Source organism: Callithrix jacchus, chromosome 8, assembly GCF_049354715.1.
Source record: "Callithrix jacchus isolate 240 chromosome 8, calJac240_pri, whole genome shotgun sequence".
In the NCBI taxonomy this organism is placed as follows: domain Eukaryota; kingdom Metazoa; phylum Chordata; class Mammalia; order Primates; family Cebidae; genus Callithrix; species Callithrix jacchus.
In genome coordinates, this window is record NC_133509.1 from 105,401,005 (window position 1) to 105,419,655 (window position 18,651).

Genomic DNA, 18,651 nt, shown 5'->3' on the forward strand with positions numbered 1-18,651 from the left:
CAAGGAATGTTTTACTTCCAAATAAGTGGTCAATTTTAGAATAAATGTGGTGTGCTGCTGAGAAGAATGTATTTTCTATAGATTTGGGGTGGAGAGTTCTGTAAATGTCTATTAGGTCTGCTTGGCCCAGATCTGAGTTCAAGTCCTGAATATCCTTGTTAATGTTCTGTCCCATTGATCAGTCTAATATTGACAATGGGGTGTTAAAGTCTCCCACTATTATTGTGTGGGAGTCTAAGTCTCTTTGTAGGCCTCTAAGAACTTGCTTTATGAATCTTGGTGCTCCTGTATTGGGTACATATATATTTAGGAGAATTAGCTCTTCTTGTTGCATTGATCCCTTTACCATTATGTAATGCCCTTCTTTGTCTCTTTTGATCTTTGTTGGCTTAAAGTCTGTTTTATCAGACACTAGAATTGGAACCCCTGTGTTTTTTTGTTTTGTGTGATTTTTTTTTTTTTTTTTTTTTTTTTGCTTTCCGTTTGCTTGGTAAATATTTCTCCATCCCTTTTGTTTGTTTGTTTGTTTGTTTGTTTGTTTGTTTTTCCATCCCTTTATTTTGAGCCTATGTGTATCTTTGCACATGAGATGCTTCTCCTGAATAAAGCACACTGATGGGTCTTGACTCTTTATCCAACTTGCCAGTCTGTGTCTTTTAATTGGGACCTTTAGCCCATTTACATTTAAGGTTAATATTGTTATATGTGAATTTGATCCTGCCATTATGATACTAGCTAGTTATTTTGTCTGTTAGTTGATGGATTTTCTTCATAGCATTGATGGTCTTTACAATTTGGTATGTTTTTGCAGCGGCTGGTAACAATTGTTCTTTTTCATGTTTAGTGCTTCCTTCAGGAGCTCTTGTAGTACAGGCCTGGTGCTGACAGAATTCCTCAGCATTTTCATGTCTATAAAGGATTTTTTTTCTTTTTCATTTATAAAGCTTATTTTGGCTGGATATGAAATTCTGGGTTGAACATTCTTTTCTTTAAGAATGTTGAATATTGGCCCCCACTTTCTATTGGCTTGTAGGGTTTCTGCAGAGAGAACTAGTGTTAGTCTGATAGACTTCCCTTTGTAGGTAACCTGACCTTTCTCTCTGACTGCCTTTAACATTTTTTCCTTCTTTTCAACCTTGGAGAATCTGACAATTATTTGTCTCGGGTGCTCTTCTCAAAGAGTATCTTAGTGGTGTTCTCTGTATTTCCTGAATTTGAATGTTGACCTGTCTTGCTAGGTTGGGGAAGTTCTCCTGGATAATATCCTGAAGAGTGTTTTCCAACTTGGTTCCATTCTCCCCATCACTTTCAGGTACACCAATCAAATGTAGATTTGGTCTTTTCACATAATCCCATATTTCCTGGAGGCTTTGTTTATTCCTTTTCATTCTTCTTTTTCTAATCTTGTATTAATGCTTTATTTCATTAAATTTATCTTTAATCTCTAATATCCTTTCTTCCACTTGATCAGTTTGGCTATTGATACTTGTATATGCTTCATGAAGTTCTTGTGCTATGTTTTTCAGTCCCATCAGGTAATTTATGTTCTTCTCTAAACTGGTTATTCCAGTAAGCAGTTCCTTTAATCTATTACCAAGGTTCTTAGCTTCCTTGCATTGGGTTAGAACATGCTCCTTTAGCTCAGAGTTTGTTATTACCTACCTTCTGAAGCCTACTTCTGTCAATTCATCAAACTCGTTGTTTATCCAGTTTTGTGCCCTTGCTGGAGAGGAGTTGCAATCATTTGGAGGACAAGAGACATTCTGGTTTTTGGAATTTTTATGCTGGTTTTTCCTCATTTTTGTGGATTTATCTACCTTTGATCTTTGATGCTGATGGCCTTTGGATAGGATTTTTGAGTGGGCATCCTTTTTGTTAGGTTGATATTATTGCTTTCTGTTTGTTCACTTTTTTTTTCTAACAACCAGGCCCTTCTTCTACAAGTCTGCTGGAGTTTGCTGGAGGTCCATTCCAGACCCTGTTTGCCTGAATATTACCAGTGGAGGCTGCAGAACAGCAAAGATTGCTGCCTGTTCCTTCCTCTGGAAGCTTTGTCCCAGAGGGGCACCCGTGTGATGCCCAGTGGAGCTCTCCTGATGAGGTGTCTGTTGACCCCTGCTGGGAGGTGTCTCCCAGTCAGGAGACACAGGGGTCAGGGACCCACTTGAGGAGGCAGTTGGTCTCTTAGCAGAGCTCAAGCACTGTACCGGGAGATCTGCTGTTCTCTTCAGAGCCAGTAGGCAGGAATGTTTGCTGAAGCTGCACCCACAGCTGTCCCTTCCCAGGTGCTCTGTCCCAGGGAGATGGGAGTTTTATCTATAAGTCCCTGACTGGGGCTGCTGCCTTTCTTTCAGAGATGCCCTGCCCAGTGAGGATGAATCTAGAGAGGCAATCTGGCCATAACCACTTTGCTGTGCTACAGTGAGTTCCATCATTATTTCTAGTTTTATATCACTGTGGTCAGAAAAGATACTTGGGATGATTTTAGTCTTCTAAATTTGTTAAGACTTATATTGTGACCTAAAACATAATCTATTCTGGATAATTTTCTGTGTGTAATTGAGAGGTATGTGTATTCTACTGTAATGGTTGGGCACAGTGGCTCATGCCTATTATCCCAACACTTTGGGAGGCCAAGGTGGGAGGATCACTTGAGGCCAGATGTTACCAGCCTTGGCAACATAGCAAGATCTTGTCTTTACAAAAAAAAAAAAATTACATGAGTGTGGTGGCATGCACCTCTCGTCCTGGGTAGTTGGAACATTTAAGCAAAGGGTCACTTGAGCCCAAGAGTTCAAGGTTGCAGTGAGCAGATTGTGCCACTGTACTCTAGCCTGGGTGACAGAATCAGAATGAGTCCCTGTCTCTAAGAATTAATAATAATTCAAAAATAAAGTGTTGAGGATCCAAGATAGCTGAATATGAACAGCTCTGGATTGCAGTTCCCAGCAAAAATGCAGAGGGTGGGTGATCACCACATTTCCAAACGAATTTTTGCTGCCCACAGACCAGGAGATTCCTGGGCAGAAAAGTGACATGAGTCTCCAACGTGGCTGTTTAGCCAGCACAGTGGGTCTCCGCACAAAAACTCACACAAATCTGGGCACCATTTCAACTGATGACTGGAACACTTGGGAGACAGAGTTGCCAGTTCAACTGAATAAAATGGGCTGAAACTAGGGGCCAGGTGATCTGGCTCAGCTGCTCCCACCTCCACGAAGACCAGCAATCTGAAATGCTCTGGATTGAGAGTTTCACAGCAAGCACAGCTGGATCTGGGATGGTCCAGCTCTGTCAGGGGAAGGGCATCTGCCTTTACCAAGTCAGTCCACCACTACAGAGGCAGTCCACCATGACTGAGGTAGTCCACCATTATCGAGGCAGTCCACCATAACTGAGGCAGTCTGCCATTACTGAGGCAGTCCACCATTACCAAGGCAATCCACCATCACCAAGGCAGTCCACTATTACAGAGATAGTCTGCCATTACTGTGGCAGACCACCATTACCGAGGCAGTTCTAACTATACCTCTATAAACAAAACTGCAAGGAAGTTCACACAGCAGCTGGGCAGAGCCCACTGCATCTCAGCAATGCCTCTGCTGGCAGACTATGCTAGGCTCCCTCCTCGCTGGTCAGGCCATCTCTGAAAAAAGGCAGCAGAATGACAGGAACTTATAAATAAAGCCCCACCTTCCTGGGACAGAGCACCTGGGGGGAAAAAAGGCAGTTATGAGTTCTGCTGCAGCAGATTTAAATGTACCTGCCCAGCAGCTCTGAACAGAACAATGGAGCTTACAGCTCAGCACTTGAGCTCCTATAAGGGACAGACTGTCTTCTCAAGCAGCTCCCCAACCCCGTATAACCAAAGAGACACCTCACAAAGGAGAGCTTAGGCTGACTTCTGGCTGGTATCCTTCTGGGACAAAGACAACAGAAGAAGAAACTGGCAGCAACCCTTACTCTTCTGCAGCCACTGCAGGTAATCCTCAGGCAAGCAGGGTCTGGAGTGGACCTCCAGCAGTCCTGCAGCAGGGAAGCCTGACTGTTAGAAGGAAAACTAAGAAATAGAAATAAATAACTTCATCAGCAAAAAAAAAGGATATCCACTCAGAGACCCCATCTGAAAGTCACCAACCACAAAGATCACAGGTAGATAAATCCACAAAGATGGTAAGAAACCAGTGCAGAAAGGATGAATACACCCAAAACCAGAACATCTCTCCTCCTCCAATGGATCACAACTTTTCACCAGCAGGGGAACAAGGCTGGATGGAGAATGAGTCTGATGAACTGACAGAAACAGACATCAGAAGGTGGGTAATAACAAACCTCTCTGAGCTAAAATATCGTGTTCTAACCCAAAGCAAGAAACTAAGAACCTTGAAAAAAAAAAGTTTGATGAAACGCTAACAAGAATAAACAGCTTAGAGAAGAATATAAATGAATTGATGGAGCTGAAAAACACAACACAAGAACTTCTCAAAGAATACACAAGTTTCAATAGCCAAATCAACCAAGCAGAAGAAAGGATATCAGAGATTGAAGATCAACTCAATGAAATAAAATGAGAAGGCAAGATTAGAGAAAAAAAGAGTAAAAAAAAAAGAGAGAGAGAAAACAGTAAAAAGAAATGAACAAAGCCTCCAAGAAATATGGGATTATGTGAAAAGACATAATCTAAGTTTGATAGGTGTACCTGAATGTGATGAAGAGAATGAATCCAAGCTGGAAAACACTCTTCAGGATATTATCTAGGTGAACTTTCCCAACCTAGGAAGGCAGGACAACATTCAAGTCTAGGAAATACAGAGAACACCACAAAGATATTCCTCAAGAAGAGCAACCCAAAGGCACATAATCATCAGATTCACCAGGGTTGAAATGAAGGAAAAATGCTAAGGGAAGCCAGAGAGGAAGGTCAGTTTACCCACAAAGGGAAGCCCATCAGACCCACAGCAGATCTCTCAGCAGAAATCCTACAAGCCAGAAGAGAGTGGGGGCCAATATTCAACATCCTTAAAGAAAAGAACTTTCAACCTAGAATTTCATATCCAGCCAAACTAAGCTTCATAAGCAAAGGAGAAATAAAATCCTTTATGAACAAGCAATTGCTCAGAAATTTCATCTCCACCAGGCCTGCTTTACAAGAGCTCCTGAAAGAAGCACTAAACACACAAAGGAACAACCAGTACCACCCACTCGAAAAACATACCAAAGGGTAAAGAGCATCAACTGCATCAAATAATGAGCAAAACAACCAGCTAGCATCAAAATGGCAGGATCAAATTCACACACAACAATATTAACCTTAAATGTAAATGGGCTAAATGCCCCAATCAAAAGACACAGACTGGCAAATTGGATAAAAAGTCAAAACCCATTGGTGTGCTGTATCCAGGAAATCCATCTCACATGCAAGGATATATGTAGCCTCAAAATAAAGGGATGGAGGAAGATCTACCAAGCAAATGGAGAGCAAAAAAAAAAGCAGGAGTGGCAATCCTAGTCTCTGATCAAATAGACTTTAAACCAACAAAGATCAAAAGAGACAAAGAAGGACATCACATAATGGTAAAAGGATCAATGCAACAAGAAGAGCTAACAATCCTAAATACATAAGTGCCCAATACAGGAGCACCCAGATACATAAAGCAAGTTCTTAATGACCTATAAAGAGACAGACTCCCACACAATAATAATGTGAGACTTTAGCACTCCACTGTCAATATTAAACAGATTAACAAGACAGAAAATTAACAAGGATATCCAAGACTTGAACTCAGACCTGGACTAAGCAATCCTAATAGACATTTACAGAACTCTCCACCCCCAATCCACAGAATATACATTCTTCTCAGCACCACATCATACCTACTCTAAAATTGACCACATAATTGGAAGTAAATCACCTCAGCAAATGCAAAAGAATGGAGATTATATCAAACAGTCTATCAGACCACAGCTAAATCAGACTAGAACTCAGGATCAAGAAACACACTCAAACCCACACATCCACTTGGAAACTGAACAGCTTGCTTCTGAGTGTAGACTGGATAAACAACGAAATGAAGGCAGAAATAAAGATGTTCTTTGAAACCAACCAGAATGTAGATGCAACTTGTCAGAATCTCTGGGACACCTTTAAAGCAGTGTCAAGAGGGATTTTTATAGCAATAAATGCCCACCAGAGAAGAGAGGAAAGATCTAAAATTGGCATTATATCATCAAAATTGAAAGAGCTAGAGGAGCAAGATCAAAAGAACTCAAAAGCTAGCAGAAGACAAGAAATAACTAAGATCAGAGCAGAACTGAAGGAGATAGAGACACAAAAAACCCTTCAAAAAATCAATAAATCCGGGAGCTGGTTTTTGAAAAGATCAACAAAATAGACAGACCACTAGCCAGATTAATAAAAAAGAAAAAGGAGAAGAATCAAATAGATACAACAAAAAATGATAAAGGGGATATCACCACTGATCCCACAGAAATACAAACTACCATTAGAGATTACTACAAACAGCTCTACTCACATAAACCAGTAAACCAAGAAGAAATGAATAAATTCCTAGACACTTGTACTCTACCAAGACTAAACTAGGAGGAAGTTGAAACCCTGAATAGACCAATAGCAAGGGCTGAAGTAGAGGCAGCAATCAATAGCCTACCAACTAAAAAGAGTCGAGGTCCAGATGGGTTCACAGCCGAATTCTACCAGACATACAAAGAGGAGCTGGTTCCATTCCTTCTGAAACTGTATCAAACAATACAAAAGGAGGGAATCCTCCCTAACTCATTTTATGAGGCTAACATCATCCTGATACCAAAACCAGGCAGAAACTCAACTAAAAAAGAAAACTTTAGGCCAATATCCATGATGAACATCAATGCAAAAATCTTCAATAAAATACTGGCAAACAGATTGCAACAGCACATCAAGAAACTTATCCATCACGACCAAGTAGGCTGCATCCTGGGGATGCAAGGCTGGTTCAACATGTAATCCATCACATAAATGGAACCAAAGACAAAAACCACATGATTATCTCAGTAGATGCAGAGAAGACCTTCAATAAAATTCAACAGCACTTCATGCTAAAAACTCTCAATAAACTAGGTATTGATGGAATGTATCATAAAATGATAAAAGCTATATATGACAAACCTACAGCCAACATCATACTGAACGGGCAAAAGCTGGAAGAATTCCCTTTGAAATCAGGCACTAGACAAGGATGCCCTCTCTCACCACTCCTATTCGACATAGTATTAAGAAACTCACTCAAAACCACACAACTACATGGAAACTGAACAGCCTGCTCCTGAATGACTACTGGCTAAATAATGAAATGAAGGCAGAAATAAAGATGTTCTTTGACACCAATGAATGAAGACACAATGTACCAGAACCTCTGTGACACACTTAAAGCAGAGTGTAGAGGGAAATCATAGCGCTAAATACCCACAAGAAAAAAGAGGAAAGATCTAAAATTGACACCCTAACGTCACAATTAAAAGAACTAGAGGAGGAAGAACAAACAAATTCAAAAGCTAGCAGAAGACAAGAAATAACTAAGATCAGGGCAGAACTGGAGTAGATAGAGACATGAAAAACCCTTCAAAAAATGAGTGAATCCAGGAGCTGTTTTTTTTAAAGATCAGCAAAGTAGATAGTCCACTAGCCAGACTAATAAAAAAGAAAAGAGAGAAGAATAAAATAGATGCAATAAAAAATGATAAAGGAGATATCACCACCAATCCCATAGAAATACAAACTACCATCAGAGAGTACTATAAATACCTCTATGCAAATAAACCAGAAAATCTAGAAGAAATGGATAAATTCCTGGACACTTACACCCTCCCAAGACTAAACCAGGAAGAAGTTGATTCCCTGAATACACCAATAACAAGGTCTGAAATTGAGGCAGCAATTAATAGCCTATCAACCAAAAAAAGTCCAGGACCAGACAAGTTCATAGCTGAATTCTCCTAGAGGTACAAAGAGGAGCTGGTACTATTCCTTCTGAAACGATTCCAAACAATAGGATTTTATGAGGCCAACATCATCCTGATACCAAAACCTGGCAGAGACACAACTAAAAAAAGAAAATTTGAGGCCCATATCCCTGATGAACATCAATGCGAAAATCCTGCCTGAACGAAACAGTTTATAAAAGGAACCTTGTCAGATATCTAAAGAAACCAGCATAAATAATAGAATCTGTTTCTGGCAAGAAATGGAAGGGGACTGTAATTAAAAGTGCTTCTAATTGGTGCTTATCTCATGAGGTTCTGATTCTACCAGGTAAGTTAGGAGTTGACAAGGCTCACTGGACAGGAATCCCTTTAAAAAGAAACTATCAAAGTTAGAGTTGATATTTTATAAATGACTCTTTATTTAATGCAGTTTTTATATAGTTGAACTCATCTTATTGATTATATGTTTTGCCAAACACTATGCCATAAATTTGCTACCATTTGAGCATATTTTTCTCCAAAACATTATAGTCTAATAGGAGATGCAATTTTTAAAACTCACATATAAAACAGAAAATAGCAAGGATATAAATTTTGTCACACAAAAATGTATTGCACATTATAGTTATAGAGTTATGGGATGTTAAGGTTTTCTGGATTATTTAGGAAAGATTTGATAATGGAAGTGGAATTTGATCTTGCCCTAGAAAGTTGAACTATAATTCAGTTCAACGGCACAAGTGATTAGTCAGTCTAGACCAATGCAATGGCATGAGCAAAATTACAAACCTATGCCATCAGGGGACATAGACTGGAGGTAAGGAGACAACCCAATTCCAATTGTATTCAATTTGGAAATGAGTATAGATATGGCAGGATGAGAGCAAGATATTCTTGAGATCCCATTATTATTTCTGTAGAATTGAAAGATCCTTGATGCTAAGCAGCTAAATCTAGAATTTAGTCACCTGACAGACAAAAGATGAGGGCTTATGTTTCCCTTTGTTCTGTGGTCTCAGCTACAAACCTTCATTCATTGATAAAGGGTGGGTACAAACCATCTAGACAGAAAGGGCCAGGGAAACTACTGTTTCTTCTGGTGGTAAGTCATTTATCAAGTTTGGTTCTATGAATAATTTTGTATCCAGAATAGTCCATTGGATAATGTGAAGTCTCTTAATTTTTGTTTTGTTTTCCTTTTTAAAGATATGAGTGACTAGAGCATGGGTATAGGTAGGGTAACCAACCATTCCAGTTTGGTCGGGACTGAGGGGATTTCTGGGTGCAGGACTTTCAGTTTTAAAATAAGGACAGTCCTGGGAAAATCAGATGAGAAGATGAAGATACAGTTGAGTGTGGGGAAAATTGATAGAAACAGTCCTCAGGTGGGAGAGACTCTCTAATGGGTCAGGTATTAGTGACAGATAGGAAAACAGTGCATTAGGGCATTGGAGTAAGAGGGAAGATAGGTAGAGAGGGGTCTTGAATTTGAAATAGCTGTGGGAAAAGGAAGAAAGGGTTTATGAAACATGCAGAAGAGGGCTGTTGTCTCATTTGAGAGTCCACTAACTTTGGAGAACATGGATTTCTAGTGGTACTGCTTCACAGTATCCATGGGAGAATGATGGTACTTCAGGAGCTTTGGTCTCTGGAAGTCCTCGGAATGAAGACAACGAGTCTGGCTTAAAGATTTTTTTTGAGGGGGGAGAGCTGGGGAGGGATAGCCTGGGGAGAAATGCCAAATGTGGGTGAAGGGGAGAAAGGAAGCAAAACACACTGCCATGTGTGTACCTTTGCAACTGTCTTGCATGTTCTGCACATGTACCCCAAAACCTAAAATGCAATAAAAAATTTTTTAAAAAAAGATTTTTTTTGAAGTTATTCTCCTGTTATCAACTCATGCTGAGCTCCAAGAAAAAGAATAATATGACACAGGTTTGTGTGACTTATCAGTCCTTTCCACAACATTTTATCATTTATTAGTTCTTCCCATTTTCAAACCTCCCATCACAACTCTCACTCCATAATAAGTAGAAAACATATCAAGAGAGATACAGAGAGTAAATCTGGCTGTTAGGATTTCACCCCAATTCAGAGATCTTTGTTCTTGGAAGTTTTGTCTATCAACTTTGCTTTCTCTTCTGTGCTTCTTGCACCTTGTGGAATAAGGTGCCTAACTTGCACCAATGAAAACTGCTCAGATCAATCCAGACTCTTTAGGCAAGTTAATTGCAAGGATAATGTTCAGACTGAAACAAGTTTTCCCCATATACCAGCATCCACATGGCCAATCTAGGACAAGAAAAGAAAAAACCTTAAATACTTTATACTAGAAAGGAAAGGTACTTGGATAACTAACTACTGTGATTGAAAGACAATGAGAATGGATTTTCAGCTACTGGCACTCCACATAAATGAGGAAACTCACAACATTGAGGAGGTGTGAATGTAATATTCAGGGGAATAAACAAAAGAACAATATGACATAGGAAGTTTTGAAGTATCTGCTGAATTTTATATCTCCATTGCTTATGCTGAGGATCCAGGACAAGTTATTTAAGTTCTGATTTGTATATTCTCTTTTTAAGCCTTTCACAAACACATTGGTTTGGGGATTTTTTTTTTTTTTTTCAGAGTAGCATTGGTAGTTTTGATGTAGGAAAGGAGAAAGTATGTGAAGGATTAATGCAGTTCCTGCCCATCCCTCCCCACCTTCCCCCCCAGCCATTTGTGTCATTTAGGATTTTAGAGAGTTAAAGATTTGGCATACATTGCTTGAAGGGATGAAATTGGTAGCAGAGCTCGAATGAATTGGAGACAAGAACATGAAGAGAAATGGGAGATGAGGAAAGACAAAAGTGTTTGGATTCTCTTTGAGTTTGAGAAATAAGTATAGCAGGAGAAAGGGAGAGCTGGAAAAACTAAAATTATTGGTAAATTGCTTAGGATACATAAAATGTGTGTGTATTGACAAGGTATGGATTATGACTATGAGTGGGTAGGCTGAATTATACTGAAGATGACTTGAAGAGGTTAAAGAAAAACTTTAAAAATCCCTGGCTTGTTTTCACATGGGTTGTCTAAATACTTGCTAATATTACTTTAAGATGAGGGTACCATTTTTGGTGGAGAATAATTTTATTAGTCAGGGGCCAAAGCCTTTGAATTTTGTCCAAGAGCACTAAGGTTGAAGAGACATGTAGTGAGATATATGGTTTGGTGTTGATGCTGTGGGCTGTGGAGAACAGGAACTCTGGACCGTGTGGTACATGTGACTTCTGAGGATGGGATTTCTCAGGAGGAAGCCTTTAGGCAAGTGGTAAATTCTGTTGAAGCTCAGGCTTAACAGGGTAAGTAGTTGTAGGGAGCTTTCTGTGAAGAGGTTTAGAATGGAGTTTGGTTCTTTCTCTGTCTCCTTTTGTCATTAAAGGAAGACTCCGGAAAGCACAAGGGAAGGTTTAAGAAGGGAATATAGTTTGAAGTCCAGTAGTGTGATGCCTCCTGCTTTGTTCTTTTTGCTTATAATTGACTTGGCTATGCAGGCTCTCTTTGGTTTCATATGAAGTTTAAGGTGGTTTTTTCCAGTTCTGTGAAGAAGGTCATTGGTAGCTTGATGGGGATAGCGTTGAATCTGTAAATTACTTTGGGCAATATGGCCATTTTCACAATATTGATTCTTCCTAACCATGAACAAGAATGTTTCTCCATCTGTTTGTGTCCTCAATCTTATTTCATTGAGCAGTAGTTCTCCTTGAAGAGGTCCTTTATGTTCCTTGTTAGCTGTATTTCTAGGTATTTTATTCTCTTTGTAGCAGTTGTAAATGCTACAAGGCTACAGTAATCAAAACAGCATGGTACTGGTACCAAAACAGAGATAATAGACCAATGGAACAGAACAGAGGCCTCGGAGGCAACACAACATATCTACAACCATCTGATCTTTGACAAACCTGACAAAAACAAGCAATGGGGAAAGGATTCCCTGTTTAATACATGGTGTTGGGAAAACTGGCTAGCCATGTGCAGAAAGCAGAAACTGGACCCCTTCCTGACACCTTACACTAAAATTAACTCCAGATGGATTAAAGACTTAAACATAAGGCCTGGCACCATAGGCAAAACCACTCAGGACATAGGAGTAGGTAAGGACTTCATGAACAAAACACCAAAAGCATTGGCAACAAAAGCCAAAATAGACAAATGGGACCTAATCAAACTCCACAGCTTCTGCACGGCAAAAGAAACAGTCACTAGAGGGAATCGGCAACCAACAGAATGGGAAAAAATTTTTGCAGTTTACCCATCTAACAAAGGGCTGATATCCAGAATTTACAAAGAACTCAAACAGATTTACAAGAAAAAAACAAACAAGCCCATTCAAAAATGGGCAAAGGATATGAACAGACACTTTACAAAAGAAGACATACATGAGGCCAACAAACATATGAAAAAATGCTCATCATCACTGGTCATTAGAGAGATGCAAATCAAAACCACATTGAGATACCATCTCACGCCAGTTAGAATGGCGATCATTAAAAAATCTGGAGACAACAGATGCTGGAGAGGATGTGAAGAAATAGGAACACTTTTACACTGTTGGTGGGAGTGTAAATTAGTTCAACCATTCTGGAAGACAGTGTGGCAATTCCTCAAGGACCTAGAAATAGGTATTCCATTTGACCCAGCAATCCCATTACTGGGTATATATCCAAAGGATTATAAATCGTTCTACTATAAGGACACATGCAGATGAATGTTCATTGCAGCACAGTTTACAATAGCAAAGACCTGGAACCAACCCAAATGCCCATCAATGATAGACTAGACAGGGAAAATGTGGCACATATACACCATGGAATATTAGGTAGCCATCAAAAATGATGAGTTCATGTCCTTTGTAGGGACATGGATGAACCTGGAAACCATCATTCTTAGCAAACTGACACAAGAACAGAAAATCAAACACCACATGTTCTCACTCATAGGTGGGTGTTGAACAATGAGAACACAATGGACACAGGGAGGGGAACACTACACACTGGGGTCTGTAGGAGGGAAATAGGGGAGGGACAGCAGGGGGTGGGGAGTTGGGGAGAGATAGCATGGGGAGAAATGCCAGATATAGGTGAAGGGGAGGAAGGCAGCAAATCACACTGCCATATGTGTACCTATGCAACAATCTTGCATGTTCTTCACAAAACCTAAAATGCAATTAAAAAAAAAAAAAAAGAAGGGAATATAAGGGAACTTGAATCAGAGCAAAGAAAGCATTGATTAGAAATGGATTCAAAATCCAGGAGATGATTGGTGTTGGGTCAGTCATGTTCATTTTTATATCTTCTATGTAAGTCTCCTTACATTTGCTTAATTTAAATGCTCTTCCTTTTTATTCTTATAAGAAACAGCACCTGCCTTCATCAATATGTTGATCACAGTCAGAGGTGATTTAAGTTTTTGGGCCTGATGCACCTACAAGATGAGGGGCCCACTTTAAGAAAAATAATACCAAGTTACAACTGCAGAAAATAAGTATGAAAACTCAGTTATTTTCATATTTTATTTATTTAGCATAAGAAAGAAGCCACAACAAATTATAAATATTAAAAGTTGAAAACACCATAAACATCACAGAATTTAATCCCCTCATATTTATATTAATCAACTTCCTGACTCACTTCTGTAATACCTTTTCCCTACAGTTTTTAAGTTGCTTTTTATTTAATTGCCTCCCTTAAGAGAATTATCTTGTTATAATTTCAATGTCAAGAACTGAAAGGCATTTGCCTTTCTCTAGCATGTTTAATAAAAATTTACTTTGTATTATTAACAGTTTGCAAAAGAATATTCAAAAGAATAGCTTGTTATTTGTAAGGAGATAATTAATTTTACTATTGTGAAATTTTAGAAAACCTTTATTAAGTCTTTTATGTATGAGTTATAATATTTCAGGGTGTTTCAGATTTTTCTTATATAGTGACTAATCTTGATCACTCTTAATTTAATGACTTCCATAAAATTCATTGTTGAGCCCCTTATGGGGTCTTTACGGAGGTCTGTACAATGAGGATCCCTGAAGCATAAACTTCGTTATCTTTAGATTAAAATGGTTTTGATCATATTATAATTATCTGTTTATTTGATTGTTTCTATACAGGCTCAGGGCTTATCAACCTCATTGTTGACAGTCATTTGAGACTATATGAAATATATGGACACTCTCCTCAGCAAAAAAACAAGGCACAAAATATATGAAATATTAAATGCAATATTATAGACCTCCTAAAGCTTATTCTTGCTCCTGCCACAAGTTTCTGCACTAAATTGATAATTTAGCTAATGTTCTGTATTTTAATTTTCTTTCTTTAATATCTAGCACAATGTCCTGCACTTTGTATGCTCCAAACACATAAAGACTTGTTTAATAAATAGGAAAAGAAATGGATGAGTGTTGACAGCCAGACTGTATGACAGGGGCAGAAATTTCTTTTCTTTCTTTCCTTCCTTCTTTCTTTCTTCCTTCCTTCCTTCCTTCCTCCTTTCCTCCTTTTCCTTTTTTTTTTTTTTTTTTGAGACAAAGTCTTTACTCTGTTGCCCAAGCTGGAGTACAGTGGTGTGACTTTGGCTCTCTGCAACCCTACCTCATGAGTTCAAGCGACTCTTGTGCCTCAGCCTCCCAAGTAGCTAGGATTACAGCTAATTTTTGTATTTTTAGTAGAGAAGGGGTTTCACCATGTTGACCAGACTGGTCTCAAACTTCTGACCTCAGGTGATCCACCCGCCTTGGTCTCCCAAAGTACTGGGATTACAGGTGTGAGCCATTATACCTGGCCAAAATTCCCCACTTTCAAAAATTGTTGGTAAATATATTTGAGCAAACATTGGGACTCTTCCCTGGCAGTCCTAAAATACCAGACTCTCCAATGGCTTTGCCCTAATAAGACAAGAGTTCCTTTTCCCAAGACCTTTAAACTGCACAGATTCTCATTTTCTCTTCTGAAAGCGTCTCCTTTTGTCTTTGGGATTCTCCTGTCAGTAACTAGAGAGAACAACATTAGCCTGTCCATACCCTTAAATGATGTCACTGTTTAATGAATGAATTGTTTGCTTTTCTAAAAATTATAATACAATATGAATACATTTTAGTAACATTCATTTATAATCCAAGACAGTTGGCCACCCCTCCTCCTGTTTTCTATTTTTCATTGTACACAGAGCTATACGAGGCATTATAGAGGATATTAAAATGAATGAAAATCATAAACCCTGTAGTAAGAATCTGTCAATCTAATAAAGTTATGAGCAAAGATGAATACGAGGAATAGTAAATAACTTAGAGATAAAGAAACTATAGTACATCATAAGACTGAGGCAACTCAACACAGAAGTGTGATTATTTTTGATGTCTCCAGTTTTGACAGTCAAAGGAGACACTATCAATAGCTATTACAAAAGCAACAGGCATTCACCAATATTGTATTGGACAAATTGAGATATAGAGCCACCCTACTCTTAAGCTTTTTTACTCTGGCTTTTACTTTTTATGATGGACATTTTCATACTGCCTGTAAAGACTGAGGTCACCATTTAAGTCCCCATCTTCTAACTTTAACAGTTTCACCACTTGGCCAATGTTGTCTTATCTATGATCCCAGCTCCCCACCCCCATCTACTAAAAGCAAATCCAAAGCATTTTCTTGATTCATCAACCAGGTTTTCACCACTCCATTCTTTCTCTCACCTGATTTCCTTTCTTATCCCTGTTCCAACCTATCTTTTTATTTTTACTTCCAGCACTGCAGTTCTCATCTAACTTTGCCAGAACACATATCCATAGGGTCAGCCCTGCATCCTAAGCAGCTCAGAGGGAGGAGCCAGACCAGCGGTACCTCACACCTTGTCCTCTTCTGCTCTGGACAGATGGCTCCATAACAACAGCTTCATAATGTTAGTAGATGGGACCCTGCTGCACATCAGGGTCTCTCTTCTGCTGCTCTTGCTTGGGGTGTTTTTGTCCATTTCTGGCTACTTTCAGTCTGGGCCCTCCCAGCATCTCACTTCCCCAGAAGTGGTCATCCCCTTGAAGGTGATCAGCAGGGGCAGAGGTGCAAAGGCTCCTGGATGGTTGTCCTATAGCCTGCGGTTTGGGAGCCAGAGACACGTTGTTCATATGAGGGTCAAGAAGCTCTTGGTTTCTAGACACCTCCCAGTGTTCACCTACACAGAGCAGCGAGCCCTCCTGGAGGATCAGCCCTTCATCCCAGATGACTGTTACTATCATGGTTTCGTGGAAGGGGCCCCTGAATCCTTGGTTGTTTTCAGCGCTTGTTTTGGTGGCTTGCGAGGAGTATTACAAATAAATGGTCTCACTTATGAAATTGAACCCATCAAGCATTCTGCCACATTTGAACACCTGATTTATAAGATAAACAGTAATGAGACACAATTCCCAGCTATGAGATGTGGCTTAACAGAGAAGGAAGTAGCACGCCAACAGTTGGAATCTGAAGAGGCTGAGAACTCAGCTCTGGGACCAAATTCTGCTGGTGGCTGGTGGACCCATGCATGGTTTCTGGAGCTGGTTGTTGTGGTGAACCATGATTTCTTCATTTACTCTCAAAGCAACATCTCAAAGGCGCAAGAGGATGTATTTCTTGTTGTCAACATAGTGGATTCCATGTATAAGCAATTAGGTACTTACATAATTTTGATTGGAATTGAAATTTGGAATCAAGGAAATATTTTCCCAATGACAAGCATAGAACAGGTCCTGAACGATTTCTCTCAATGGAAACACATCAGTCTTTCTCAGCTACAGCATGATGCTGCACATATGTTCATAAAAAATTCACTTATAAGTATACTTGGTCTAGCCTACGTTGCAGGAATATGTCGTCCACCTATTGATTGTGGAGTTGATAATTTTCAAGGAGATACCTGGTCTCTTTTTGCCAACACTGTGGCCCATGAGTTAGGTCATACTTTGGGTATGCGGCATGATGAAGAATTCTGTTTTTGTGGGGAAAGAGGTTGCATCATGAGTACTTTCAGAGTGCCTGCAGAGAAATTCACCAATTGCAGTTATGCTGATTTTATGAAGACCACTTTAAACCAGGGATCATGTCTGCATGATCCCCCCAGATTCGGGGAAATCTTTACGCTAAAGCGCTGCGGGAATGGCGTGGTTGAAAGAGAAGAGCAGTGTGACTGTGGATCTGTACAGCAATGTGAACAAGATGCCTGTTGTCTGTTGAACTGCACTCTGAGGCCTGGAGCTGCCTGTGCTTTGGGGCTTTGTTGCAAAGACTGCAAGTTCATGCCATCAGGGGAACTCTGTAGACAAAAGGTCAATGAATGTGACCTTCCAGAATGGTGCAATGGATCATCCCATCAGTGTCCAGAGGACAGATATGTGCAGGACGGAGTCCCCTGTAGTGACAGTGCCTACTGCTATCAAAAGAGATGTAGTAACCATGACCAGCATTGCAGGGAGATTTTTGGTAAAGATGCAAAAAGTGCATCTCAGAATTGCTATAAAGAAATCAACTCTCAGGGCAACCGTTTTGGTCACTGTGGTGTAAATGGCACGACATACCTAAAATGTCATATCTCTGATGTCTTCTGTGGGAGAGTTCAGTGTGAGAACGTGAGAGCCATTCCTCTTCTCCAAGATCATTTTACTCTGCAGCATGCTCATATCAATGGTGTCACCTGCTGGAGTATTGACTACCATTTAAGGATGAACACACCTGACACTGGTGAAGTGAAAGATGGTACAGTGTGTGGCCCAGGGAAGATCTGCATCCACAAGAAGTGTGTCAGTCTATCTGTCTTGTCACACGTCTGCCTTCCTGAGACCTGCAATATGAAGGGAATCTGCAATAACAAACATCACTGCCACTGTGGCTATGGGTGGTCCCCACCCTACTGCCTGCACAGAGGCTATGGGGGTAGTGTCGACAGTGGCCCAGCATCTGCAAAGAGAAGAGTTTTCTTGACAGTGATTGTGATTCCTTCTTTGTCTGTTTTAGTTTTCCTGTTTACTGTTGGGCTTCTTATGTATCGACGACAACGTTCTGGTCCCAAGGAGACTAAAGCTCATCCATCAGGTTAAGAAAATGTCTCTAATTTAATATTCCATGCATTATTACACTTCAGTGTCTTGGCAGTAGAAATGTTAGTACAGCCCTGAAAGTCAGCACATTTCTGACCATTCCCAGAACGCTGCAAAGATCTTTCCTTACGTCAGTACCACAAACGTTGTCATTACGTGCAGGTGATTCTTTACATGTTTCTATCTATTGTTCATTTTTTTAAGCAGCAAATAAAGGTACATCCTTGTTATGTTTAGTCCTTGTTTTGTTTAGTCTTTGTTGTTTCTTGTGGGTAGAGATGACTTATGGAAACGGCATGAGATATGTCTGCATCAGAGTGTCCAGGGGAGAGGCTTACCTTGCTGCTGACATTTATCAGTGTGGGAAAATTAAATTTTCTGACACTCTGCTTCAAAATATGAAAAGGAATAGGGATGATAATAATATTTGTCCTACCCAACTTTTTGGGTTTATTTGGTAACCAAGAGAGAAATAAGTGAATTTTTGTTAAATATAAACAAACCATTGTCTGATAAAAGCTCCTGACCTCTCTCCCTGTGTGCTTCCTAGCTTTTTG

General features: G+C 39.7%; 1 protein-coding gene across 12 annotated transcripts in view; it reads left to right on the top strand.

Annotated features, from left to right (window-relative positions):
* Positions 1–18,651, top strand: part of LOC118144974 (disintegrin and metalloproteinase domain-containing protein 21) — a 38,887-nt gene that overhangs the window by 15,186 nt on the left and 5,050 nt on the right. For 6 of the 12 annotated variants that reach the window (XR_013521331.1, XR_013521329.1, XR_013521330.1 and 3 more), the window contains one exon: positions 15,775–18,089. The exons of 2 other annotated variants lie outside the window; for them this stretch is intronic. Coding sequence is in view for 3 of the 10 variants with exons in the window: in XM_035260863.3 (XP_035116754.3) it covers positions 15,926–18,089 (2,164 nt within the window). In the remaining 7 variants the exon portion in view is untranslated. Of the gene's footprint in view, positions 1–15,774; positions 18,323–18,651 lie in introns of those variants that run through there. 4 more of the 12 variants (XM_054240105.2, XM_035260864.3, XR_013521335.1 and 1 more) reach the window with 3 other exon arrangements.